General features: G+C 50.6%; 3 protein-coding genes across 5 annotated transcripts; 2 read left to right on the top strand and 1 right to left on the bottom strand.

Annotated features, from left to right (window-relative positions):
- Positions 1–8,846: 8,846 nt before the first annotated feature.
- Positions 8,847–14,700, top strand: LOC311161624 (T-complex protein 1 subunit zeta). Its single transcript, XM_084219331.1, has 14 exons — positions 8,847–9,005; positions 9,286–9,349; positions 9,699–9,833; positions 10,425–10,598; positions 10,742–10,845; positions 11,439–11,549; positions 12,023–12,182; positions 12,369–12,451; positions 12,807–12,903; positions 13,162–13,309; positions 13,539–13,672; positions 13,789–13,891; positions 14,160–14,232; positions 14,378–14,700. Exons 1-14 carry the CDS (start codon positions 8,872–8,874, stop codon positions 14,448–14,450), a joined length of 1,593 nt encoding a protein of 530 aa, XP_084075457.1. The 5' UTR covers positions 8,847–8,871; the 3' UTR covers positions 14,451–14,700.
- Positions 14,701–15,236: 536 nt separating this feature from the next.
- Positions 15,237–19,915, top strand: SUMF2 (sulfatase modifying factor 2). The gene is made up of 9 exons (XM_084219273.1): positions 15,237–15,323; positions 15,528–15,678; positions 16,397–16,511; positions 16,968–17,012; positions 17,228–17,378; positions 17,647–17,702; positions 18,084–18,168; positions 18,609–18,768; positions 19,118–19,915. The coding sequence occupies exons 1-9, from the start codon at positions 15,266–15,268 to the stop codon at positions 19,221–19,223; spliced, it is 927 nt and encodes a 308-aa protein (XP_084075399.1). The 5' UTR covers positions 15,237–15,265; the 3' UTR covers positions 19,224–19,915.
- PHKG1 (phosphorylase kinase catalytic subunit gamma 1) lies at positions 18,802–26,738 on the bottom strand. Of its 3 annotated transcripts, XM_084219271.1 has the most exons (11): positions 26,484–26,738; positions 24,644–24,777; positions 24,187–24,362; positions 23,839–23,893; positions 23,150–23,215; positions 22,817–22,980; positions 22,211–22,301; positions 21,297–21,450; positions 21,084–21,209; positions 20,049–20,335; positions 18,802–19,192 (listed from the first exon to the last, which is right to left on the bottom strand). In XM_084219271.1, the coding sequence occupies exons 2-10, from the start codon at positions 24,724–24,726 to the stop codon at positions 20,084–20,086; spliced, it is 1,167 nt and encodes a 388-aa protein (XP_084075397.1). In that variant the 5' UTR covers positions 24,727–24,777; positions 26,484–26,738; the 3' UTR covers positions 18,802–19,192; positions 20,049–20,083. The 3 variants fall into 3 exon arrangements, with proteins under 3 accessions (XP_084075397.1, XP_084075398.1, XP_084075396.1); XM_084219272.1 differs by lacking the exon at positions 18,802–19,192 and having other exon boundaries at positions 20,016–20,335; positions 24,644–24,760; XM_084219270.1 differs by lacking the exon at positions 18,802–19,192 and having other exon boundaries at positions 20,017–20,335.
- Positions 26,739–27,358: the final 620 nt, after the last annotated feature.

Below are 27,358 nucleotides of genomic sequence, written 5' to 3'. Positions count from 1 at the left end.
CGTGGGCGAGAAGGGCCGAGCGCAGGCGGCTCAGGGCTTTTATCCCGGGGGCGATGGTGGTGGAGGTCTGGCTCAGCTGCTGATTTGCTCCTGCTGTTGCTGCCTACTGATGGTCACCTCGTGCTCCAGGTGGGCCGTGGAGCCCTGGGCTGCTGCTGATTTGTTCCCTGCTGCCTCAGCCCATTTGTGGGTTCAAGGTTGTAATCCTTGGCATTGCCTGAGGCACCAGGCTGCCAAGAGCTGTGTGGGGTTGCAGGGCTCTGCTTCAGCTCAGAGAGGTCTTGGTTTCTCATCTCTCCCAGGCTGGGGTGTCACAACAGTTGCTGCAGGACACCCAGGCCCTAAGGATTGAGTGCAAACTATCCCAAACCTATCAATGAGTGGTTGCCCTAAATCAGGAAGGTTTAGATCCTGTCCTACATCCTTGGCCCTTGAGAACTTCTCTCAACCCATCAAGGCATCACATTTTCCATAGTAGTCCCTGAAAAATAATTTCAATCCCTTTCCATAATAGTCCCATTTTCTACCACTTTTGATGACAAAAGTTTCTTTTCTACCCTTTTAGGTCTGTCCACTTCAACACATTGAGCACTTCTGCAGATCAGAAGCTTAAGGAGGTATCTTCTTACTCATCCCTACTCACCTCATGCTTCATCCCTTCATAGGGAAATTAATTCAGTGTGGATTTTACTGTTTACTAATCTATAATTTAGACACAAACAACACCTGCCTATTTATCTCACTTCTCAGATTTTTGTAGAAGTTGTTGTTTCTTCCAATCTCTCAGACATCTCTCAGGACATGTCTTGTATGATTGATCTGGGTTGCAGGTTCTTTTCCTGGGATAGGGGAAAACCACCATCAAACAGCACATTCTTAAGAATTATGGATGTCTTTATAACCTTTCATCTTTTGTTTTCCTCTCACTAATGGTCAAAGCAGGAGCAAGAACCTTTGGGTTTATCCCCAGGATATGATGAATATTGGGATACACAGCAGGCTGTATGAAGAATTCCCATCATCACTACAAATGTAGAGCACACACCTCTCTTAAGTGCTCTTGAGCATGGAATAAAAGAGAATGCTCCAATCTATTGTTGGGAGGTGGAAATCTGTCTGAAGGAACCACCCAGCCTGAGTGGTGAAACCTGTTGTGAACAGGCAGGAGCTGTGTCTGCATGACAAACAGGAGATGTCAATGAGCAAGGGACAGAGACAAGTGACATGAGAGGCACAGACAGCCCTCAGACAGGACATTTTGGGGGTTTATTCTGCTGCCTTTGAGGGGGTGGTGGCACTAGAGGAGGTATCCCAGAAAAAGGCTTTTACAGAGCCACTCTGAACTGCAGTTTGGCACAAGCCTGCCCTTGGTGCATGGACACCCCATAAACTCCAGTCCAGCCTTAGGATCACAGGTAAAGGATTATTGGCTGCAGGCCATGTGGGCTTTAGCTTTCTCTACAAAGACTGCACCGGACATGTAAGACAAATAGTTATCAGCCATCAGCACAGCATGTAAAAGAACAGTGGACGTCAGAACCTCCCTCTGCCAGCACCCAGCTCTGAGGTGAGGCCTGGTGGCCAGAGGCCAGCTCTGAGGTCAGGCTTGGCACTGGCTGGGCAGGTGCCACGTGAATCGCACGTTTGCTTTAGCCTTGACTCGCCCCGGGCTGCGGAGCTGTGCCTGTGTTTGCAGTGAAAGCTCCCAGATTTCCAGGCAGCAGGGCCGTGTTCCAGGGCAGCTGTGACATTGGCGTCACCAGTGTGTGTCCCAGCAGCCAGCCCTGCTGATGCAAAGCCACCATTGCCACACCTGGGGCTGCTCTGGAACCCTGTGAGGCAATGGCACCGTGGGAGGACATGTCACTGTCACATTTTCTGAAAAATCTCCTTGCTAGGATTTCTCCTCCTGGGAAGCTGAGAAGCCTCAGAGAAAAATGTAAATAATAATGATCTGATTGCTTCTCCTGTGTTTGCTGCTTTGGAATGTGGTTTGGAGATTGTTCACCAACAGGTGCATGTTTGATTGGTTCCATGTGAATTGTGTTGACTTAATGACCAATCACCATCAGCTGTGTCAAGGCTCTGAGTCAGTCACCAGTTTTTATTATCATTCTTGTTAAGCCTTCTGTCTGTATCCTTTCTGCATTCTTTAGTAGAGTTTTAGTATAGGAGTCTTTAATATAATATAATATCATAAAATAATAAATCAGCCTTCTGAGAACTTGGAGTCAGATTCTCTTCCCTCACAAAGACCACAGGGACACTGCTCTGTGACGTGACTGCTTGGTGACAAGCTGCAATTTGGGGCTGGATGCAAGGCTGTAATCTGCCCCAGAAAAAGGTTATCTCTCCACAGGTGTGCTGGGAGTGATGAAATGTTCACATTTCCTTCTCTCTGATATCCACATTTCCCATGCTCCTTTCCCTGCTGGATGGGCTGACAATGATGGCACAAAAGCTGTGCTGGACTTTGCACTTTGATGGACAAATAAAGAAGAATTATTGTGGAGTCATAGTTGGAATTAACCCTGTCTTCTCTTTATTCCTCTTTGAAAATAGTTTCAAACTGTGGTTTATGTTGTCTAAAAATGATAAATTGGAAGGGAAGAATTGCAAAAATCATCAATAGCACATCAGAGCAAAAAGAATTGAAGTTGTGTAAAACCCTTCTATGGACAAAACTCAGCTGCAGTCAGAGAAAAGCAATTTTGTATTCCAGAGTGGTCCAGGCCTGTATAAGTGGCAGAGGTTAATTATTCCAAATTACAGAACATCTGATTGCTTAAAAGTGTAAATGCTTTAATGAGATGGGAAGAAAAATGAAATTCCCACAAATAATGGGTTCTGTTTCCATATGGAAAACACTGATAGGGAATCTCTGATCTTCCTACCATTGAATTTCAGGTAGGCAATCAATTCCTAGCCTGAAAAGCATCCAAGCAGCAAACATTCCAACAGGTCTGATACAGAATAAAACATGGGGGAAAGCTGGAAAGAAGAATATGGGGAAGAGAAGAACAGTGGGCAAAGAAGTGGCTAAAGAAGACAAAAGAGTGAGAGAGAGAGAGGTAGGGTAAAACTTGAGATAAAGATGGAGAAAAAAGAAAATGACAAGAGAAAAGGGGAATTCCCATGAGATCTCCTTGACTCCAGACTATGAAGTCTTTCATTAGGCTGTTTAAAAAAAAATAAAGGCATTTTCACAAGAAATAATTCTCTTTCATAATAGACAGGGTGGAGTCACAAACAGGGGAATTATGTAAGAGCACATGGGAAAGGAAAACAAGTGAAATCCTCTCTGTTTGCTGTCCCTTCAAAGGGCACTTGCCTCACAGGGAAAAACTGCCCACCCTCTGTATCGACAGGTCATGCAAATGGAAGCAGTAAGTGGTGCTCAGAACTGCAGGTGCTCTGGGACTGCAAGGTTCTGATGAGATCTCAAACACCTCATTGTGACTAGACCTCCCTTGTTGTCATATTTCAGCTTTCAGAAGTGCTGCCACGCTGCTACTTTGCATGATGATCACATTTATTGCTATTAAAAATGAAGATTAAGTGAATCTTAATGAAATATTACCCAGCACTCAGGAATATTCTTGTTTGCAAACAATTTCTGATTCACTTCCCCATTTAACATTGTACAGAACAGTAACAGAAGTTCAACCACATTAAACTGTTTCTTTTGCTTTGAAGGGAAACTGCTGCTCTGAGCAAAGGATTTGGAGAAAATAGTTCTTGAAAGTTTTTTTAGGACCTTTTCCTCCTACAGCTTCTAAGAACATTCCCAGGAGTGTTTCCATGGTATGAGTTTAAACAAACCACTTAATCCTCATTGTTTCCAGTCCTGTGTCTGTAAAATGGGAATAATACAGTGGCACAGCTTTTCTGTGCTGAGCTTTCATCCTCAGAATTAGCAACGTCTTGAAAGCTTTAGAGGAAAGCTGATACATTTAAGCAGATTAGTTATATTTAAGCAAATTGTGTTTGTGTTTTATTTAAGTTTTAGAAGTTCAACCCTTCTATACATAACTTTCTGGGGTTTGCAGGGTGAGAATAGGAAGATTCAGTCCTTAATCTCACGGGTTTTCTTCATTTTTCTAGGTTTTTGTCAAACCTCCTGGGTTTTCTATTTCATTTTAGATTTTGCTTTAACCTCCTGCTCAGTTTGTAAAGGCAGTGGCACAAAGCTGTCTGCAAGTCAAGAGATGAGCTGCTCGCAGCTCCGCACGATTATCTGCACAGCAGTGCCTCACAGCGAACTCGTTTAAGCACCTCGCGAAAAGCAGGTGAGAAAGGGCAGAAGGAACCTGTCGGATGTTGACATCCACCTCCCAACTCTCCAATCCCCTCTCGCCCGTCCTGCCAAAATGCTGCTGCTCCCCCCGTGCCCGATTGCATCATTCATTCACGCTGCTGCTATAAACCAGCCACCACGCCGCTGCCGGGCAGCACAGGCACAAGATCCTCCTCATTTTCCCTGCTGGAAAAACCCCCCATGTGTCGTGGATCTGCGAGCCAAGCTCCAACCCCTTCCGACCTGCGAGAAAAGCACGGTGCCGGGGACTTACAGAACGGAACTGGCCGTGGCCGCTGCTGCCGCCGGGAGCCCGCTGGCTGCGCCGCGCAGGGAGGGATCAGCTGAGCGCTCAGCGACACAAACCCCGCGCACGGGCTGCGCTGGACGGCAGCCGCATTTTGCCGCTCGGCCCCTGATAAAGCGCTGAGTCAGGCAGCCCGGGGGGTTTGTTTGAGGTGCTCGCACACATGGGAGCAGAGCAGGGCAGCTGTTCGCTGCCAGCGAAGGCGGCAGAGGTGTGACCGCCCCAGGGCAGGGGAGGAGCCGCTCCGGGCCGGGCAGGGAGCGGCGGGCGCGGGGGGCTCGCTCAGCCCGGCCGGGCAGCTCCGACCAGCCGCGATCGGGAGTTTCTCCTGGCTGAAATCAGCGAGGAGGGAGGCTGTTTTCGGGAGAGAAGGGAGGATTTGTGAGCTGGGATCACAGAATGACCAGGCTGGAAGAGACCTTTAAGATCATGGAGTCCAACCCAGCCCCAATACCTCAGTTAAACCCTGGCACCCAGTGCCACATCCAGGCTTTGTTAAACACATCCAGGGATGGTGACTCCACCACCTGCCCGGGAGGGCCATTCCAGAACTTTATCACTCTTTATGTAAAAAACTTTTTCCTAACATCCAACCTGTATTTCTCTTGGCACAGCTTGACTGTGTCCTCTAGTTCTATCAGTGCTGCCTGGAAAAACCAACCCCACCTGAGCACAGGCACCTTTCAGGAATTTTAAACTGCAATATCTCCTCTTGGCTTAAGCTGTTGGTGCATCCCTGAGTGAAGCTACAGACACAAATCGCATCCAAAGCTGGCAAAAGCTCGGCAGCAAAGAGAAAGGCGTGGGAAAAGGCTCTGTGTTGTTTCCCCAAAAGCTGTGGAAAAATTGCCAAAGCTGCCCGTGCTTGGTTTTGGCCTCCCACAGAAGAGCTTCCCTTGCTCACTGCCGTGGCTTGGAAAATGGGACAGTGCCAGCCCAGGAGTTGTTTGGTTCAAGGTCAAGAAAAGCTGATTTAGCTGATTTAGCTGCTTTTGCCCACTTGTGCCAGGAGTCCTGTGACCGCTGCCCGTCTGTTCTGCACCGCTGGATGCTCCAGTCACACTCTGTGCATGACCTCTTCTGCCATCCTGCCAGTGTCACCCCTCAAAATTCCATTTATTAATTAAATCCCATCACCTTTCGTGCCCCTCCTCCCTTTAGGTTTTTTAAGAATTTCTCAGTACATGACAGGATCATCTCTCAGGAGCTTCTTGAGTCAGGAAAAGATGGGACCAAGCCCCTGTGCTGCCAAACTGGTGCCAGGGATCAGCAGCCCGGTGCTGTTTGTCAGCTTTATCGTGGCAGGACAGGATGTTGTTTAAAGCAGATTTAGAAATCATTTCTGTGAATAAGGTTAAAGGAAAACCCATCTTGATAAAGATGAAAGAAAATGGCTTTTACTGAGAATCTCTGAGGGGTTTTTGCCAAGATAAGCAGTGCCTGGCTTGACTGAGAGAATTGCTGCTGAATATTTCATGAAGGATATTGCCTTTATTTGGTTTAGTTTAATGGACATGTTGGCTTTAATTTAGTTAAATATTTTGATTTTAAACTGGTGCAATCCATTGAATTCATAGGGCAATTTAAGTCTGGTAAGCATTTGCCCTTTATTTTTATTACACATAAAAACCAAATAGAACAATTCTACAGCTAAAACTGAAAAAAAAAAAGGAAAAAAAGCTTGTCTTGATGGCTGAAAAATGCTGCAAAGTGGGATTTTAATTTGAAGATGCTCGTGAGAAATGTTACTATAATACAAAATAACTATCCTGAGGAATATGAGCCAACAAGGAAACACAGAGAGCTCTGCCTGGGAGCTGTAGAAGGATGCTCAGGAATGAAAATACAAACTTGATCCAAACACAGCACCCAGCTCTTGTATGTCATTACAGAACCTCTCAATTTGTACAAAAAAAAACGCCTGCATGGGGGGATTAGGATGTCTTTGAAAACAGCTTTTCCCTTTTCCCCCTCTTCTCCTAAAAAAAAAAAAATCTCAAAACTAAATTTTCTCTTTATTTCCCAGCAGAAATCATTCCTCTCCCAAACCTGAACCTGGCCCACATCACTGCCAGCCCCACAGGTGTTTTAGGATGGGCAATTCCTGCCTTTCCATAGGCAAGGAAAACATGAAATAGAACAAGCCTGCTGGGATGGGTTTGACAAGGCTGCCCTCTGCTGAGAACAGCCCTGAGAGGAACAGGCAAAAAAAATAACAAACCCGAGAAGCAAAGGCAACAAAATATTTGATCTGGGAGTTCCAGAATCCAGGGCAGAGCTGGGGATCCAGGTGTGTTAACTGGCTATTGCATTTTAGCTATTTGCACAGCAGCCTCTTGGGCCAGGTTTGGTGGTTTGTTTTGTTATGGTTTCAGCATCCCAGCGAAGTGCAGACAACATTTTTACAGAGTTCCAGAGCTAATATTTAAATGGCAAGTATGATTCCCTGCATTTTGCAATGTTTAATGTTTATTCCTGATGACTGCAATCACAGAGGAGGAAGCCCAGCCACCCCACTGGAGTCAGCATCAAAATATTTCACAAGACACTGCTCAACAATAGGGCTCCAAAGTGGTAGGATGTCCAAACACCACCTAAAACATTAAAAAACCACAATCCGAGGATATCAGCAGCTGTCCCTTCCAGGGAGACAGACAGGCCACATGTGGGAGTCCTCCTCTTGTGCACAGCGTGGCATTTTGCCCAGAAACCTGAGATCCTCACCCAAAGCAGGTGCCACAGCCTGCAGCCAAACCCAGCCAGGCTGCCCTGACACTTGACACTGACTTTTCCCATCAAGCTCCCTCAAAGCTCCTGTGAAGCAAAACCGGACCCAACAGCAGGCTCAGATTTTACTCCTGGAGGTGGTGTGGAAATACATCCAGCTTGTTGCACTGCTGAAGCAATCCAGGGCTGCATCCAGAGCTCCCTGCTGCAAAAAGTGGGGTGGAGAGGGAGGGATTTTATAGAATCTATAGGTTTGGTTGGAAGGGAACTTAAAGAGCATCTTGTTTCAGCCCCCCGCCATGGGCAGGAAAACTTTCTGCTATCCCAGGTTGCTCCAAGCTCTGTCCAGCCTGGCCTTGGACACTTCCAGCTTCTCTGGGCATCTTCACACCGGGTGGGAGAGGGCTGGGGAAGGGTACCTGCCTTCCCTGCACCAAATCCTGACAAAATCCTGGCCTCAGGGCCAGTTGTGCCTGTGGTCAGCACCCTCTGGAGCAGCTGGGCTGCAGAGCGCTGGGAACTGCCTGGGGATTATTGCGGGGCCTCACGCAACACCTGGGATTAGGAGAGGTTGTGTCACAGCCGGTGTCACCGTGTGCCCGTGGGTGTTGGAAGGGACAAGCCCAGACGGAGCAATCCGGGATTCAAGCCTGGTGCAATCAGTGCCCGCAGGGCTGTGAGGGACCATGGCGGGAGCTTCTTCTCCAGCTCCTCTCCAGGGAATCTCACTCATCCCTCCATTCCAGAGTCCAAAGACACAAATATTTTAATGTCTCCAGGAGTGAGCCCTGACAGGCCACGTAGGGAAAACGTTTCGGCACCCACCAAGGCTGTCTTGACATTAATATTTCTGGTTTTATTCTAGACAGAAACCTCTGTGTGGCCTTGGGATGGACCATCCCCATCCTCAGAACCCCCGGGAGGGATTCGGTCCAGGAAAGCCCCGGGCAGAGGGTGTGCGCTGGGGGCTGTGGAGGCCCCGGTGCCCACACATCAGCTGCTGTGTTATGAGAAAATGAGTTTTTATTAACCCCAATCCCGAATTTAACCAAGAACCATCGATTATTAATCCACTCCACTTAACTATTAATTCTATCGGTCTAATGTGAAATCACCGGGTTTAATTATTTATTCTGACAGTTCTGCGGAGCGGCTGGGGGTGTCCGTAACATGAGAGGGCGGATTCACCACCGACCATGCCCGCCCATTCACAGACAATCCCCACCCGCCCAAGCTCCCCTCACGGCCCGCTCTGAGGGCGGCGCCGCGCCTGCGCCTCAGGAGAGGGGGGGCGGGATTAGGCGGAGCGACAGGCGCTACAGCCAATAAGAGTGCGGCTGGTGCGCCAACAAACCAATGAGAATCGGGACGCCTCGGCGGCGGGAGCAGCCGGGATGAGCGACAGGAATATTAACCAATAAAAACGCGGCACCGCTCTGGTGAGCCAATGGACGAGCCCGGAGTGTTCTAGAAGGGGCGGGAGGGAGGCGGGGCCGCTGTGCTCTGCCCCGCCCGGCGCGGCCCAGAGCGGAGCGCAGTCATGGCGGTGAAGGCGCTCAACCCCAAGGCCGAGGTGGCCCGTGCCCAGGCCGCGCTGGCCGTCAACATCAGTGCGGCCCGCGGGCTGCAGGACGTGCTGAGGACCAACCTGGGGCCTAAGGGCACCATGAAGATGTGAGGGAGTCCCCGCGCCTCTCGCCGCGGGTGGGGTTGGGGGGAGCCCGGCCTGAGGGGAGGTGTGAGGGGAAGCGGCAGGGGCCGGGAGGTGCGGCGGGGAACAAAGGCGGAGGCAGGAGGGGTGCGTGGCTCAGGGATGCGGAGGGAGCCGGCCTACAGCCCCGCACGTGTTTTGGGGCCGGATGGATGAATGGATGGGGAAGGAGCGGGGCGGGTCCGCGGCCTCACGCGTGTGTTGCGGCCGGCGCGCTGCTCACCCGCCCCGTGCCGCCCGCAGGCTCGTGTCGGGCTCCGGAGACATCAAGCTGACCAAAGATGGCAACGTGCTGCTGCAGGAAATGGTGAGCTGGGACTGGTCCTTGCAGCGGGGTTTAGGGAGGGACGAGCGCCTTTGGATGAGGTGGAATCGCGTCCCCCCTGCCCCAGCCACCCTTACCCATTGAAGCAAAATGGGCTTTGGGAGGAGGGTAAAGAAATAAGTACAGGTTAACACAATACTGTAAAGAACATAATGTTTAAAATATATGCGGCACCATGAGAATGGGTAAAATAGTCAGCCAAAGGAGTAGCAAACTAGTTAGGCTAAACCATTAGAACATCACCTTCTGTTCTTTCATAGCTGATCTCAGATTTTTATTTGCTGTACCACTGCAGTGGAACTTAACTGCTCATCTTCTTATTTTTGTCTAGCAAATCCAACACCCCACGGCCTCCTTGATAGCAAAAGTAGCAACAGCACAAGATGACATCACTGGAGATGGCACCACCTCGAATGTCCTCATCATTGGGGAGCTCCTGAAGCAGGCAGATCTTTATATTTCTGAGGTGTGTATGCAGTGTTCCATTTGTAGGTGGGCAAGTCAAAACCTTCAGTGGAACCCCTCTGTGTTAGGCTGGTTTTTTTTGGGTTTTTTTTTTTGTCAAATGTTTAACAGGAGTGGAACATAAATACATTGTCCTGCTTAAAATGAGAAGTTGTAAAAAGGGGGGACAAAGCTAGAGGAGAGGACTTAAACCCTGTTCAAAATCAAACCCACTTATTGTGGATACTGTAGCTTTTAGGGTTTTGTGTGATACCTGCTGTTACTTTGTTTTGTGTGAGTGAAAACCCTTCTGGAGTGTTGGAAAGGAGCTCCTCCCTGAGGGCAGGTAAACATGGATATTGCACAGCGAACACCCAAGTGTGCTTTGTAGTTCCCTTGGTTTCAGTCTGTGCTAAATTAATCTGTGCTTTTCCTCTGCATTGGAAGGATTTGCATTCCTTTTATATGTATTCAGAAGGACAGAACACATGGCCTGGGTAGCATATTCCCTGTGCTTTGCCATTCCATGGAATGTTGAAACCACAGGTTCTGTTTGTGGAAAAAGAACCATTTTGCCTTCCATTGTCCAATGATTTCTCTTCCCTTGCCTTAGGGTTTGCACCCTAGAATAGTGGCAGAAGGATTTGAGATTGCCAAGGAAAAAGCACTTGAGGTTTTGGAGCAGGTCAAAGTGTCCAAGGAGATGGACAGGGAGACCCTCATCGATGTTGCCAGGACATCCCTCAGGACTAAAGTCCACACTGAGCTTGCTGACATCCTGACAGAGGTGAGTGTCCCTGTCCCCTCTGCCTCTGGGTGGGAAGAGAGCCAGCTGTGAAATTGCTGGGGCTATAATTGGAAGTGCAAAAAAAACTTGCACTTTGGAAGACTGATGGTCATTTTGGGATGTTTCCCTCCCCTGTGTTGCAGGCTGTGGTAGATTCTGTCCTGACAGTCAGAAAACCAGGGGAGCCCATTGACCTGTACATGGTGGAAATCATGGAGATGAAGCACAAATCAGAGACAGACACAACGTAAGTCAGGAGGATGCTTGGGCTTCAGTTTAATGGGACCCTGAGATTTGAGGAGCCTGGGGGGTTTTGGTTTCTCTTTAGAGTGTCCTGAAGCTACCACTGGAAGAGTTGAAATACAGATTTCAGCCATAAATATCTTGGCAGAAGTTTCTCAGTCACTGAACTTGATTCCTTAATGAAATTACCAAATAGCAAAGAACAGCACTGGCTTAACAATGTTGGATAAATACTATTTTTTCTTAGTGTCTGTGGCTTGATTGTGCTTTAGGTTGGCATCTGTTAAATACAAAGCAGCATTTGCTAAATGGAAACTGGGTTGTGGATTGGATATTCCATTTCCATCAGTGCATGGATGAATTCTGCCCTAGCTTTCCTCAGTAGCTGGTGCAGTCAGACACCATGCCAGAGCAAATTCCTTTTTTCCACTGTGCCTTGTGTGCTTTTTAATGAGCATGCCCTTGGAAGGGGAACACATCACCCTTGCCCACTGCCAGCAGTGCCCAGGCAGTTTGGGTTGGAGCAGTTCCACTCTCTGCACTCCATGGAATCCTGTATTTGTGTCCAGACACCCAGAATGGTTTTCAATCTTGCAGGCTGATCAGGGGGCTGGTGCTGGATCATGGAGCTCGCCACCCTGACATGAAGAAAAGAGTGGAAGATGCTTTTATTCTTACCTGCAACGTGTCTCTGGAGTATGAGAAAACGTGAGTACACAGCACGTGCTTGTGTCCTGAGGACATTTTATTTAAAATGTGCTTAAATACCAACCAAGACTGTGAAGGGGAGAGGTGATGCCCCTTCTGCAGCTCTTTGGGGAAAGGTGGAGGGTGAACAAATCTCTGTGAGAGGCAGAGCTTCACAGTGGTTTTTATTTTGTTGTGTGATCACAGAAAGGTTGAAAGTCCTTCCTTTCTTGGGCACAGTTTGATACTGTAGAGCAAACACATTAATACGCTTCAGAGTTCTCTCAGTTTCAAGTGTCTGCCTTATATTTTGAAGTGGAAAAGCTCTGAAGCAGAGAGCAGAACAGCAGTGTGGGTTGGAGGGACTGTTTTGTTCTGGGTTGATTTCTTTAGAATGTTATTGAAGGGCTCATTCCTTATGCTCAAGTTTATTTCTACAGCAGAGAGGAAGTTTTCTCACTGCTTTTTTGTGTTTTTTTCTTTTTTCCCTTCAGAGAGGTGAGCTCTGGATTCTTCTACAAAAGTGCCGAGGAGAGGGAGAAGTTGGTGAAAGCAGAAAGAAAGTTCATTGAAGACAGAGTCAACAAAATCATAGAGTTGAAAAGAAAAGTCTGTGGCGACTCAGACAAAGGATTTGTAGTGATCAACCAGAAGGTGAGATGAAGAGAAGAACTAAAAATTTTTTGAAATGCTAGAATTAGCTAAATTTAGGCTGATACTTCTGAATATAATGTACAGTTCCTACTTGAGATCTTTGAGCCTTGAGGAAGATCTTGTGTCAGAGTGAGAGGAGGTGTTTTTAGCTTTGTCCTTATGCTGATGGTCACTTTCTGTTCGCAGGGAATTGACCCGTTTTCCTTGGATGCCCTTGCCAAAGAAGGAATAGTTGCTTTGAGGAGAGCTAAAAGGAGGAACATGGAAAGGTCAGTTTTGGGGAAGGGAGAGGTTACATTAATCTACTCTTCCAAACTGAGACAGTCAGTCAAGTCTGGCTTAAATCATCTTTAAAGACATGACTAAAAATTCCACTTCAATCTGTGCAGCTCTTCTGGTGTAACTCAGGGCAGTTTGGACAAACTGCAGAAAGGGCAGTTTGAGCTCTCAGGATGCTTTAAATGCAGACACCTACAGAGGAGCCTTAATTCTGAAGTCAGTTTTTTAAGAGCTCTCCCTTGAACAAAACCAAACTGTTGCAAGCCTAGGATCTGCAGACTGAAATACTGCAGTGATTTTGGGTTTTCTTGAACATAAAGCTGAGCTGTGCCTGTTCTCTGTCAGACTGACCCTGGCCTGTGGTGGCACTGCCATGAATTCTGTGGAGGATCTCACCCCTGACTGCCTGGGACACGCAGGGCTTGTCTATGAGTACACCCTGGTGAGTGACCAAGTGTTGGAAGGGTAAAGCTGGAGGATTGAAATAAAACACTTAAAATCCACTTGGATGTGAACATCTGCCTGGATGTTTGCTCCTGTCATAGAATGAGAAAACAGAAAGAAACTTCTGCTGCTTCTCATCACTTCTTGAAGTGCTGTCAGTGCAGAACCCAGCCTGAAAGCATCCAGTTTATTAATTTGTGTCCACAAATTGCTGAAGCAAGTGGCTGACAGGCAAACCTGATGCTGTTTTCCCCAGGGGGAGGAGAAGTACACCTTCATTGAGAAGTGTGAGAACCCCCGCTCGGTGACCCTGCTCATCAGGGGCCCCAACAAGCACACGCTGACCCAGATCAAGGATGCAGTGAGGGATGGGCTGCGGGCTGTGAAAAATGCCATTGAGGATGGTGAGTGCCCTCCCTGTTCATCGTCATAAGGATCTTTAGAAACTCATCCCAAAATTAGGGAATTGTGTATCAGCTCCCTTGGTTCCTGCTCCAGTCCTAACCCGAGCTCAGGGCGAGGTGATTTTGTGGTTGATTACTCACCTGCTAACATGCAGGATATGGAGGGAAGAGATCAAACTGCACTAAAAACGAGCTGCTTAAACTGAAACAGGTGCTTTTTCCCTTGCAGGATGTGTGGTGCCAGGAGCAGGGGCACTGGAGGTGGCAGTAGCCAATGCTCTTGTGAAACACAAGCCCAGCGTGAAAGGAAGAGCCCAGCTGGGAGTTCAGGCTTTTGCTGATGCTCTGCTCATCATTCCTAAGGTAAAAGGAGTTCCTGGGTGATAAAGTGGCTTTGAAGCACACACAGACTCAGTGCTTTTTCTGCTGGAGGGCTCTGTAATCAGCAAAGTGAAGCCAATCCCTCTGTTCTGTGCCAGGTGCTTGCTCAGAACTCGGGGTATGATCCCCAGGAGACGCTGGTGAAGGTCCAGGCAGAGCACGTGGAGTCGGGGCAGCTCACTGGGGTTGATCTCAACACTGGTAAGGACTCCCTCAGCCACAGGCTGATGCTCCAGTAAGAACCTCAGCTCTGAAGCACAAAGTGCTCTGAGTGCAGGAAGTTTTATCTTTATTGATAAAAAACTGCACAGAAGCCTTGGCAGTCGGGCTGCTGTAGTTCAGTGTGTGCTGATCTGAGGTTTTTAGAGGATAAAGCACACTGTTGGATACAGTGAGTGTTATCAGATGTCAGCCAGCAGAAAGTCTCTGTGTGAACTGGTTTTTTAAAGGCTCTTCACTTCTGTTGCAGGGGAGCCGATGGTGGCTGCAGCAGCTGGAATCTGGGATAATTACAATGTCAAAAAGCAGCTGCTTCATTCATGGTAAGGCTGGCAGGATTTCACTTGTAATGTTACTCTGTGTGTGTTCAAGTGATGTAAAACTGGGGATCCCATGTACAGGAAACACAAAAATGAAGCTGAATTTGGCAATTGTAACAATATTTCTTTGCTGTTTCTCTGTTTCCAGCACAGTGATTGCCAGCAACATTCTCCTGGTGGATGAAATCATGAGAGCTGGGATGTCCTCCCTGAAGGGCTGAGCTGGAGCTGCTCCCTGTGGAATTTCTCCAAGGACTCCACCCCAGGGCCCTGTCCTTGGCTGTGGTGGATGTCCCAGCACCAGGAGTCACTCTGCCACGAGGGGCAGCCCTTTGGTAACACAGCCACTCAAAATCTCAGCAACTTAATCAAAGATTTGGCTCTAAAAAGGAGTTATTTATTCTTGATTTCACTGAACTGTGTGGCTGCAATTGCTTTCCATTTTTACCCAATAAACTGTTCTGTTCTGTGCTTTGGGTGTCTGTTCTTGAACCTTCACATTCTGCAGTGGGGGCTGCATTCCTGAGTCTCAAGACTTGTGAAATTACTACTACTGCTGCTCTGGGAACAGGGTGGGATCAGACCTGGAATTTGTTCAGTAAATTTAAAAAAAATACTGGATTAAGGCAATCACTACTTGCTTATGAGTAAAACTGAGTTCACTGCAGAATGGCTTGGGGGGGTGAAGGACCTGGTTTAAGGGTTGGATTTTTAATACTGGCACTTCTACATTAAAGTATTTATGGATAACCAGAGCAGCTCTGGGCAGAGCTTCAGTGGGTTTGTGGCAGGGGCACAGCCTCCTGCCCTCTGGAATGATTTTCCCTAAAACCAGCCTTACAAAAACCCCTCAGCCACCCAAAAAAGTCTCTCTTGCGTGGAAGGGTGGCGGTGGCCCCGGTGCCCGGCAGTCTGAACCCCGTGTGCAGCCGGGGAGGGACAGAAATCCCCGCTCCCGCAGAGCGGCTGCCCCGGAAGCTCTTCCCGAGCCCGCAGCGTCTCCGGGTCGGGCCCGCGGTTCCTCCGCGGCTCCGGCATGGGAGCGGCGGCGGGGCTGGTGCTGCTGTGCTGCGGGCTGCTGGGGGCTCAGCGCGGTGAGAGCCCCCGAAATCCCCCCCTGCATCCCCCTCCCGGAGCCCCCGCTGCTCCCCCAGCCCGAAAATGCGACTTTAAATGCTTAGAGCTGTGCGGACTCCGATCGCTGTCACCCCTTCTAGCACACGCAGGGACATCCCGTCCGCAGCTGCGCCTGGCCAATGTTTAAAAATGAAACTTGTACTGAATTTCTCCCTTTCCAGCGCTCGGAGAGGATGGGAGCATGGTGCAGCTGCCCGGAGGCACCTTCCAGATGGGATCCCTGCAGAGCAGGGGCGAGGAGGTGCCCGCCAGGGAGGTGACAGTGAAGCCCTTTGCTCTCGACAAACACCCGGTGACAAACAGGGACTTCAGGTGAGCCCGCCGTGCCTCGGGTGGCTGTGGGGAGGGGGCAGGGCCAGCTGTGGTGCCAGCTGTCCTGGGGCTGGTTCCTGGGGTCTGAAAGCCAACGCTTGGGTGCTCATTGGAAAACAAAACGTGTCTATCAATAGGAAATCATTGTCACAGATGCAAGCTGAACTATCGTGGCAGTGTAGCTTGCAAACATACTTTTATTTCCTTTTTTGTCCTTTTCCACCTCTCTTTCCTCTTTTTTTCTTCTCTTTTTCATCTCCTCATTTTCCTTTTTTTTCTCCTCCTCTCTTCTTACTCTCTTTTATTTCTCCTCCCTCTTTCCCTCTCCTCTCCCTATTCTTCCCCTCTCTTCTTCTCTGTCCGCTCTTCTCCTCTCTTTTTCTCTCTTCCCTCTCTTCTCTTCCTCTTCCTCTTTTCTTCTCCTCTTCCACTAACAGCAGCCACAGGTTTTATTGGCTTTTAAGGGATTTTTTCTCTCTGCAGTTATAGAAACCTGAGTGCAGGTTGAGTTTACCTGCAAAGGTAACATTAAAAGTATCAAGTCTGTGCAAAGATGCACACTGGACTGTTTTATCTGTTAAATCTAAATCAAACCACCTGGAGCTGGGGGGGTCTGTAAGTTTTGCACCTTTTGCCTTGCTCTGAATTTGTTGCACAAGCAGATTTGTGAGGCAGAGCTTGAAGAACTCTTACCCAGAGCATGTTGTATTTATGCCAGGGAGTTTGTTAGAGAAAAGAAATACAAAACAGAAGCAGAAGCATTTGGCTGGAGCTTTGTCTTTGAGGATTTCGTATCTGAAGAGCTGAAAAAAAAAGTCACCCAAAAACTGGAGGTAAATCTGAATCCTGTGATGAGTTTGGTGTTGCTTTTCCACTGAGGAGCAGCTGCCTCTTTGCAGAGCCTGCTGTTCTCAGAGATTTTTCTTTAGTCTGTGGTTGTTTTGCTTTTGAACCTCAGCAGGATTGAGCTGGGGTTGATTCATGTGCTCCTCTCTTTCCATGCTCTGTGAGCTGTGAGTCTGGACTCCAGGGAACCGGGAGGAAGTAAAATTTGTTTCAAAGTACTTCAGTAATCCAATAAAGAAAAACTGAACAGCATGAGCCTCTTGATCTGTGTTCACTTTTAAAAACAGATGCCTCTGCTCTGTGGGAAAGCAGCATCCAAATGTCTGTGATAACCCAGCTCAAACTGCAGCATTTCCCAGACTAACACACCCTGCTGTGGGATGGTGTCACCAGTCCAGGTGTCACCAGTTCACCTTTAATCTTGGTGTCATTTCTTTCCCCAGTCAGCCCCATGGTGGCTGCCCATCGAGAAGGCTTTTTGGAGACAGGTGAGTAAAATCCTGGTATGGTAAAATCCTAATATGGTAAAATTTTGGTGTGATGACTCCTCTCCATGCTGGGAGCTCGTGTGTTGTGTGTGCTGAACCTTATTTACCAAAACCAGGTGAAAACCACTTTCCATCTTTTTATCTCTTCCACCCCTTACTCCCTTTGTAATGAAAACTGTGTAAAATTAATTCAAATCTGTTTCAATCCCTCCCAGCCCTCAGGCCCTGGCTCCAGCATTAAGGACAGGCTGGATTACCCCGTGCTGCACGTGAGCTGGAACGATGCTCAGGCCTTCTGTGCTTGGAAGGGGAAGCGGCTCCCGTCGGAGGAGGAGTGGGAATTTGCTGCCAGGGGAGGACTGGAGCGTACGTAGCACAAGCTCTGAGCTGCTCCCAAAGCAGGCATGGAGTGGTGTTAGTTCCACCAGATCCAAACCTCCTTCCAGGGATGTTCTCAGATGTTGATCTGAGGGGGGGTTTGAACCACCTCTTTTGGCCTGAGAGGGTGGTAATATTAATAATTAATAAAATAAATTAATAAAACCTCAGTAGCTCAAGCTGAGCAGAAAAGGACAATCTTAAAAGCCTGGCTGGAGTGACCCAGGGCTAACAAGTGTCTTTTCCTCCCTGACAGAAAGGATGTATCCCTGGGGAAACAAGTTCCAGCCAAATCGTACAAACTTGTGGCAGGTAAGATCCTAAAAATCATCCCATCCATGCTGGGCTCTCCTCAGGGTGGGGTTGTACTCAGCCACTGAGTGAGGGTGTCCTAGGCAACACTGGGGGTTCTGAAACTGAGCTTCTGGGGGGTTGTAAAAATACCTTCAGAGGGAGCAGGCTCAGGCAATCTTCCCTGGAAAACCAGGATTTTACTGCTTCTAAAAATTCACACATAAATTTGTTTGAAGAGAGAACTTGGGACAACGTCAAGTAGTTGATCTCTCTTGACCAACATAAATTGCCACCAGAGAGTTATTTGCCTACTTGGAGTGTTGCACAGCCCTGTGAGGAGCAGGATTTGGGGTTCTTTCTGGAGTGGTTCTTTGCTGGAAGTGATCTCTGTTCCCCCAGGGTGCCTTCCCTCAGGGGGACACAGCTGAGGACGGCTACCACGGCGCCTCCCCGGTGACAGCCTTCCCTGCCCAGAACAGCTACGGTACACAGCACCCTCACCCTGCTTTGGGCATGGCATCTGCTCCCTAAATTCATGTTAATTATCAAATCCTGGAGCTGGGCAGAGTTTAGATGTGTGGGATCTGGAGTAGAGGAAAAGCATCGATGGTTGGTGCTGGAGTTGGCCGAGTTTGATGCCTGCTGCTCTTCAGGCATCAAACCACCTCCTTTTAATTAAAACTGGGCTGTTTTGCAACTCAGTGGGGTGTAACAAAAATTCCAAGGACATTTTCTGACTGCCATGTCCTCATGCACATGGGAAATGATGACACATTTAAGTTTAAAATACAGCGAGGAATTTCTTCAGCCTCAACATTAAACCACACTCTTGAACAATCCTTTGAATGTTGTTCCCCCTCCCATACACCAAATTTACATCTCTTGCACACCTGCTCTCCTAATTCTGAAATAAAACCATCTCAGGGCTCTATGACCTGTTGGGAAACACTTGGGAATGGACAGCATCAGAATTCCCAGCTCCAGGAAGGGCACCCAGGGCCCAGAAGATGCAGGTGCTGAGAGGGGCCTCGTGGATTGACACTGCAGATGGCTCTGCAAACCACAGAGCTCGTGTCACCACCAGGTAGGTCTGGCCAAAGCCCAGGTGCTGCTGCACAAGAATTTTCTCTGGGTTGGTTTTATTTTAAAAAATGTTTGTTTGTTCCTACACAATTTTTTTTGAGAAGCAGTTGGCAGAGCACACTACAAATATGGCTAAAACCACCCCTGCTATAAATCCATTCCTAAATGCTTCTCAAATCATGTGTTTTCCAACAGGTATTAATAATTAAGTGCTTTTCTCTATTCAGGGGAATTGAAAGATGTTTCTAGGCTGTTCTAGCAGGTCACATTAGGGTTGTGAGTGTTGTAACATATTAGGAATATGTGTAATGAGGAAGGATCCCTAATTTTGGGTTTCTCTTTCCTTTGAGGATGGGGAACACACCAGACTCTGCCTCTGACAACCTCAGCTTCCGCTGCGCTGCCGACGTCCCGCCCGTGCCAGCCTGGAAAAGCCAGAGCAAACCTGAGCTCTGAGGGCTCCCTGGCAACACCTGAGGCATTTTCTCCTGTGGAGATGAACAGTAACCCCCAGCTGTCACTTTCATTAAACCCCAATTCTTTCTAAAATGAAAAATAATTTCAACCTTTTCAGTGCTGGGATGTCTGGGTGGGAGCAGGAAGGGAAGGCAGGAAGGGGGGGTTTGTCTTTAGTGTCCTTTTGGTGTCCATGTAAAGCAGAGGGAGGCATGTGTGGGACTGGGCCAGAGCTGCTGTGACCTCCAGCCCCAGTGAGGGGACACCCACAGCCCCCTGTGCCCATCAGTGTGGGGCTGCCAGAGGGGCAGTGATGGGGGCACATCCCTGGAAGGGGCAGTCATGATCAGTCCCCATTCCCTCGGGAAGTCCCAGCTTTGGAGCAGCACTGAGCCTTCCCAGAAGCAAAACAAAGCACCTTAACTGGCATTTGAGCAGTGACAAAATGATGTGTGTGACAAACCAGTGCCCCACCTCTCCCAGGAGTGCAACAAGCACAAACTCTCTGTGCATGAGCTCTGCACCAAACCTGACCAGGAGCCTCGACCACAAGGGTGGGCAAGAACACTGCTCAGGGATCCCTCACCCGCCTCTAACTGTCCCAAAAGAGGCACTGCAGGTGCCTGAGGGCTGAGCCTTCCCCATGGGGAGCTGCAGCTGGTTCTGGCTCTGTTAAAGGTGGCTTCTCCAAACCCATTCCTCCAGTGAGATACACCCCAGGAGCAAATTATTTCCTGGCTTTGTATTTGCACCAGTCCTGAGCCAAGTGAAAGAAAATTTAAAAACCCCAGAAATCACCACGTTGTTTTCCAAGATTTTACTCGCCTTACTGTGAGCCAAACCAGGGGCTGGGGCAGGGATCAGAACAGCCCCTCCTCGGTTGCCAGGGTGAGCAGGATGGCCTTGCAGGTGTTCTCAAAGAGGGCAGCTCTGTTCTGGGCCTCCCCCTTCTTCACCCAGTGGCGGTAGGTGCGGAAGGCGCAGGCGTCGATGAGCTTGCGGACGGGCTTGAGGGCGTAGGGGTCCCTGACCACCAACTCCCTGGTCACTGACTTCACCTGCCGGTACTGGTAGTAAATCCTCACCGAGGCCAGCACGGTCAGGCAGATCACCTGGGGCACAGGGAACAGCCTGGCATTCAGAGGAATTCTCCCACAGCAGCTTGGTATTCAAGGGAATTCCCACAATGGAGTGGTCCCAGTGCATCACCCCACGTGGGGGAGTCAGGAGGGAGCTCAGTGCCTGGCACAGTTTAGTTTCTGCAGGGCTGGCAAAGGGCAGGGGTTCATGCCAGGGAATCACAGCATGGTTTGAGTTAAAAGGGAACTTAAAGCCCATTTTACTCACTGCCATGGACAGGGATGTCTTTGCCTATCCCAGGTTGCTCCAAGCCCTGTCCAACCTGGCCTTGGACACTTTCAGGGATGGGGCAGCCACAGCTTCTCTGGGAAACCTCTACCAGGGCCTCAGCACCCTCACAGCCAAGAATTTCTTCCCACTATCCCATCTGACCCTGCCCCCTGGCAGTGGGAAGCCAGTCCCCCTTGCCCTGTCACTCCATCCTTTGTCCAAAGTCCCTCTCCAGCTCTCTTGGAGCCCTTTAGGCAATGGAAGGGGCTCTAAGGTCTCCCTGGAGCCTTCTCTTCTCCAGGCTGAACTCTCCAGTTCTTACAATGGGTTTTTTTGGCGGTGAGAGGCAGTTTCTCCCTTCTCCCTTAACTCATTCCTGTGAGAGAGTACTTGGTCTGCACCCAGGCTGTCGCACCCTCCCAAAACCCATCCCCATCAGCCTTACCCAACCCCCAGTTTCTCCCAAACCCATCCCACTGCTGGCTCCTGCAGCTCCAGCCTCATCCCCACCTTGAATTTGCGGAAGGGGCTGAAGTGCCGGACCTCCTCCACATCGTACTGCTGGAAGAAGGGGTGTGCCAGCGCCTCGACCGCCGTGTACCGCTGCCGCGGGTCCACCACCAGGAACCGGGAGATCTGCAGGGGGAGCCGCTCAGTCTGGGCTATCCCAGGGCTCTGCAACGCCCCCTCTCCACTCCAGGTTTTCCCAGCCCAAGCACCTACCAGGTCCTTGACGGTGTCGGAGCGGTCGTCCCACTCCGGGGAGCCGAACTGGTAATCGCCGTTCATGATCATGCGCAGCATCAGCATCTGCTTGCGGTGCCAGAAGGGCGGCGAGCCGGCCAGCAGGGTGTACATGATCACCCCGGTGCTCCACCTGTGGGCAGCCCACACGGAGCCTCCAGCACCCCTGTGCCACCCCCGGGCACCCAGCTGGCTCTGCAACCCAGGGGAAAACCAGCAGGGAAACTGGACCACCTGGAAAACCAGCAGGGAACTGCCCTGCGTGTGCCTGGGAGGGGGGCTGAGCTCACTGCTGCAGGACGGTTTGAGCTGAGCTGGTGAGGAGTTGTTCACGGGATGCCTTGAGATGGAGTATTTGGCCCTTGCAGAGCTTTTTAGGGAAGGGAGTGGGGCTTGGTGATGCCAGCCAGGCTGGATGCCCTCGGGCACAGCTCAGGCTGTGCAGTGCCAGGTTCAGACAGGAAAGGGGATGAAATGGCCTGGTGTGTGTCATAACTCTGACCACTACAGCCTGAGCCACCAGAGGTGGTGGCAAAGTCGCTGCAGAGCTCTGGTGGGCTGCCCTGAGCTGGCTGCTCTCTCAGGGGCTGCACAAGGAGTGTTTAAAACCCCCATATCCTGGAGCTCAGCCTACATTGACTTCCATGAACAGAAAGTGTTGCTTTCCCCCATACAATGGGGCAAAGCGGGGAGATGGATTTGTCCCCAGGCTGCTTCACTCCCTGCTCTGTGCCAGAAGCCCCTGGTAACCCAGACAGCCCCTCACAGCCACCAGTATTGGCTTTTGGTGCATCATTGCATTCTTTCCAAACACTCAAACAGGTCCCCATGGGCCAAATTCTGGCTGTGCCTCAAACCATGTGTGTGTGTTTAAAGAACAGCTTCTCACTCACATATCCACCTCCTTCCCGTAGCCTTGGTGCTCATCATCCATGGAGCACTGCAGGATCTCGGGGGCCAGGTAGCCAGGAGTGCCACAGATCTCTGTGGGGACAGGGACACAGGGCAGAGCATCAACCCAGGTGCCATTCCCACCCACCTCCAGGCAGCCCATGGTGGGATCTTTGCAGGGATGGTGCTCAAAGGGAGGAATTGCAACCTGCGTGCAACTCACTGGTGACTTTTTTGGTGAATTACTGTGGCTAAAAAGTGAGCAGAAAAAAATTATGGATATCCATATGGATGCTTCTGGGAAAGAATGCCTGTTGATGGGTATGTGGTTCTTTGCATGGAGGAGTTGGGGGAAACAATGGGGCAGTAGGTGGATAAGGTAATGGGGATCAGCTGAAGGAGAAAAGAAGTGGAATGGATTAGGATGGTTTTCCTAAAGAGCAGCAACTTTTTCATGGCAAGGAGAGAGGTGTGGAAGCTGTGTGTGAGGACAGCAAAAGCAGCCAAACAGCACCAATTTCCACCTCCAGGTGAGACTGGTGACAGGGAGAGAGTGGGGCTGGAAAAACTCACCAGCCCAGCATCCCCCCAGCTCGCCAGCCCCCTACCTTTGAGCTTCTCATTCTCATTCAGCTGACAGGAGAAGCCAAAATCTGTCAGCTTGATGTTCATGTCATCATCCAGCAGGATGTTCTCCGGCTTCAGGTCCCGGTGGACGATGTTGATGGAGTGCAGGTACTGGATCACTTCCAGCAGCGCTCGCATGATCTTCCTGGGGATGGGGACAGATCATTCCCTGTCCCAAACACCCACTGACACCATCATCCCAGGGAAGGGGACAGGGACAGTGCACAGGGACACAGCCCAGCGTGCTGGGCTCTCCCCTCAAACCACGCTTTGCTCTTGCAAGGTGATTTTCACCCCTCTGCACCTGGCCTTACCTGGTTTCTTTCTCACTCAAGGTGACTTTCTCAGTGAGGTAGTCAAAGAGCTCCCCTCTCCTCATCCTGCATAAGGGAGGGGAAACAGAGTCAGGCAGAGGCTGAGCTGCAACAGCAAACCAGCCCTGAGTCCCTGGGGAGGATCAATCAGTGGTCTGTGCCCTTTAACAGCCCAAAATAACAAGGGGTAAAAATGCCTTTACGTATTTCAGTAAAATATCAGGCAGAAGGAGAAGAAGCTGTGCCTGGAGAGGGCAGGTTTTGGATACACAATTGTTAAGGTGTTTCTTCTTGAAAAAGATCTATAAGATCACAAAGTCTAACCATCAAAGATGGGGCAGGGCTGGGGCTCTCCCAGTGCCATCTCACTCCTCTGATATCCACTGCACTGTCCTGGCATTGGGAATTGTGACTTTGCAGACACCCTGGTCCCACTGAGCATATAAATAACCCTCAGGGATGCATGACAGCCCCCACCAAAGGTTACAGGGAAACCCGAGCAGTGCTGAGCCGCTGACAGAGGGAAAACAGTGCTGGCAGCAGAGCTGCAATGAGCTTGCAGTAATTGGGGCTGGATTCTACCTTAAGGGCTGCCTGTCCCTCCACTTTGCCATTTTTGGGCCATAAAAAGCTGGGACCAATCTGCAGAGAGGGAGTGGGCCATGGGTGCTGAGCCAGCTGGTACTTACAGGTCAAACACCAAGAAGAAGAAGGTGCTGGATTCATAGCTGTCCTTCAGCTGGACTGTAATAAAGCACAGGGGCTGTGAGCACAGTGTTCCTGTCCATCAATGAACTAAAAATCCAATTAAACTGCTAATTGAGTTAATGAGGAGCTGATCTTCACAAGTGTTGTGCTTGGGAGACAACATGGGGGGCACTACTCTGGGGTGCGTGTGTGGAGGGAGAGCAAACAATGCTCTGAGCAGGTGCCTGGCATCATCCAGGGATTTCACCCCAAAAACCCTTCCTGGGGACACCCTGAGGAACACACAGGGCTGAAACTGCCCTTGAGGGGATGCTCAAGGCCTGACTTACTGACGTTGGGGTGGCCCGAGACCTTGCGGAGGATGTCGATCTCCTTGGTGGTGGCTTCCCGCAGCTCCTGCACCTCCTTGGGGGAGATGTTCCCCGCCGTGATGTCGATGATCTTCACGGCATATTCCTGCCTCGTGGTTTTGTGGATGCACCGCCGGACCACGCTGCTCACCCCCCTGCCAGGGACAACAGGGAGAAAAGGGGGGTTCCATCCCTGCCTGCCCAGCCACCGGCACCTGGGCTGGCTGGGATTTTCATGCACCAGCGGGTCTCGCTCTGTCACCCTGTCTCGGTGGGACAGAAGGTTTTGAGCTGATGGAAAGTGCTGTTCCATGCTATTTTTAGCCCCATGCTGCTGTGGGCCCTGTTTGTATCAGATTCCCAGGGAACACTGTTCCTATCTGGCACTGGGGGACATGAAACCAAAACAAGCCGCTTGCCAAAAATAAAGCTTTACCTGCCCAAAACCTCCTTCGGCTCATATTTTTCATAAAACTCCTTGGATGAGTTCCAGTCTGGTAGATCTTCTTCCTTGGTCATCTCTGGCTCCTGTCAGGCAGCACTCTGGGCTTGTCTAAGGGCAGAAAGGAGCTGCAAGGAAAAAAGAGCCAGGATGGGCACACACTGCCCCCAGAGCTGGGATCATCAATCCCTTATGGAAGAAAAAACATTGAGGAGGAAGGAAGAGAAGGAAGATCCTGGACCAACCAAAGGGGGTGTTTTGCTGCTTGGAAAAGCCAAGCTTTGCCCTTGGGATGCTGCAGAGATCCCACTGGGAACAGGAGATTCCCTCATAGCCTGGCTGTCCCCAGGGGCAGAACCAGCCTGGCTGGGGCCAAGGCTTTGGGAAATGCTGCAGCACCCCAAAACCTCATCCCTTCCCTGGGCCAGGCTGACAGCAGCAGCCTCCAGAAGCATCACCCCACACCACCACCCTCCTAAGTGGAATCTGGATGCTGGAATCTGCCCCTGTTGTTTTTCTCTTTCCTCCTTATTATTTTTAAGACAAAGTTGTCTTTGGCAGAGAATAAGGAGGGAGAATCGTGTTTAAAGGGAATAGAAATGGACTGAGGAGGAAAAAGAGGTGGTGAGGGTCAGTGAAGCAGCAAGAGGGGCTGGGTGGGTCAGGGTGCAGGTGGGGACAGAGGCACTGGGAACAGTGGGAGCTGAGCCAGCGTGAGGACAGCAGCTCAAAGAGCTCCCTCAGCCACTCCTGTGCAGCTGCCAGCAGCCTCCACAACTCCTGAAAGGCTCTTGTCCCATTTCTTTTTCCTATTTCAGCCTTGGAGGGATTTTTATGCAGCTTGTTTCTGTGCCCATACACGGAGTCCAGGCAGTTAGGATGGAAAGCAGTTATTACAAGCCTGGGCTGCAAAACTGTCCCTTTGGGATGATTGTTGCTGGGGAGGGGACAGAGGTGGGCAGGAGATCCCCAGTTCTGTGAGCTTCCCTTTGCCCTCCTCTCAATAACTCTGCCAGGGCACTGGCAGCTCTAAATACATTTCAATCTCATTAGCAATGTGTTATCTGTCCTGACCTGGTTTTAAGGACCAAAGTGTGTTTTGAGTGACTGGCTGCTGCTGCCAGGGATGTCTAAAAAGGGCTGAAGCATTTCTAAACAACCATGAGCTTAATTTACAAAATTTTAGTTGTTGAAAATACTGTAAGTAATGCCAATCTAAACTGAAATCACAAAGGAGAGGCAGGACCAGGAAGTAGGGAAAATAAAATATCTCTGAGGTGGGGGGAGGGGGGGGGAGGGGGTAACCAAAATCTGATTATTTTTGAAAATCCAGGTCCTGGGGGTTGGTGCTGTGGGGAAGGGTTGGAGGCTGGGGAGCATCCACAGAGCACCGCCTGGAATCTGCGTGCTGCCTTGTCATGCGAGGAAAGAACCCGGGAGTTTGTTTAAAACACCCTGGAATTATAAAAGCAGCAGGTGCGGGGCTCTAACGGGACACTCTGGGTTCATCAGCAGAGCGCAAGGGGGGCCGTGAGGGGATTTTCTGCCGGGAGGAACACTGAGGGTGAGGCGCTGGGCATCACCCCCCGCCCGCAGCTGGGAGGATCTCTGAGGACAACAAAGATATTCAAATACCCATCGGGATAAACCCGCAAAGCTCAATAAAAGCCAAGCTTTCAGCCGGCAGCGGAACGCGGCCCCTCTCCCTCAGCCCTAGGAGCGCTCCAGCGCCGACCCTCCGCCGCCGACCCGGAGCCAAAGAACGCTGAGCACGGGAGTTTCCCGCGGCAAGACCCCCCCTCACAACCCTCCCTCAGCGCCGCCGGCTCCTCACCTCGCTGAGGGCAGCGCCGGGCTGGGCCCGGGCCTGGCGCCGGGAGCCGCCGGGAGCCGCCGGGAGCCGCCGGGAGCCGAGCGCTCAGGGCCGGCCGCCGCCGCCCGGCCCCGGAGAAAGCGCAGCGCGAGTTGGCAGCGGCGGGAGCCGGGCGGGCATGGCCGGGCAACGGGCAGGGGGGGGCCGGGGGCCGCCCCGGAGCTGCGGCGCTTCCCCGGTTTAACCCTTCCGCCGCCGAGCACGGCGCGGCCCCGGCTCCTCCTCCCCGGGGGCGTTGCTGTGAGGCCGCCGGGAGCTGCGGCTGCCCCGGGCACGGGGAGGCTCGGCCGGGAAGGGCTGCGGGACGGGCGGGGAGCGCGGAGCCGGGGAATGGGAAAGGCGGGAGGGAGCTTTGAGAGCAGCCGGTCCCTGCACTGCCACCGTGAGCACCGAGCCGCTCTGTCCTCACCCAGTGCCAGGTCCGGGCCCCTCGTGGACACCTTCAGGGATGGGACGCCTCCACAGCTTCTCTGGGAAACTGTTCCAATGCCTGACCAAACAGTGATTTGATTTCCACCCCCCCCAAAACATCTAACTGATTCTCCCCTCTATCAGTTTAATGCCATTTCCTCTTGTCACAGATTGGCCCAAACCACCCACTGGTTTTATTTCAGTTTCACCAGGACGGTGAAACACCCCAGAAATGAGAGGGGCGCTTAATCAGCAGAAGCAAAGCTGCTCGTGTCACCAGGACAGGCAGTTTTGTCCTCATCCTCCACTGTGTGAGGTGACTCCTCTTCCTTTTGAACACTGATTTAATCTTTTCACTTCCAGGAGCTGCAGGTGAGAGGTGAAGTGCTTTAGGAATGTGCAGAACATCCATCAGCAAAACAACA

This window comes from Fringilla coelebs (assembly GCF_963513975.1).
Source record: "Fringilla coelebs genome assembly, chromosome: 20".
NCBI classification, from domain to species: Eukaryota; Metazoa; Chordata; class Aves; order Passeriformes; family Fringillidae; genus Fringilla; species Fringilla coelebs.
Note: the sequence above shows the minus strand (reverse complement) of the source record. Positions and strands in the feature narration are given on the sequence as shown.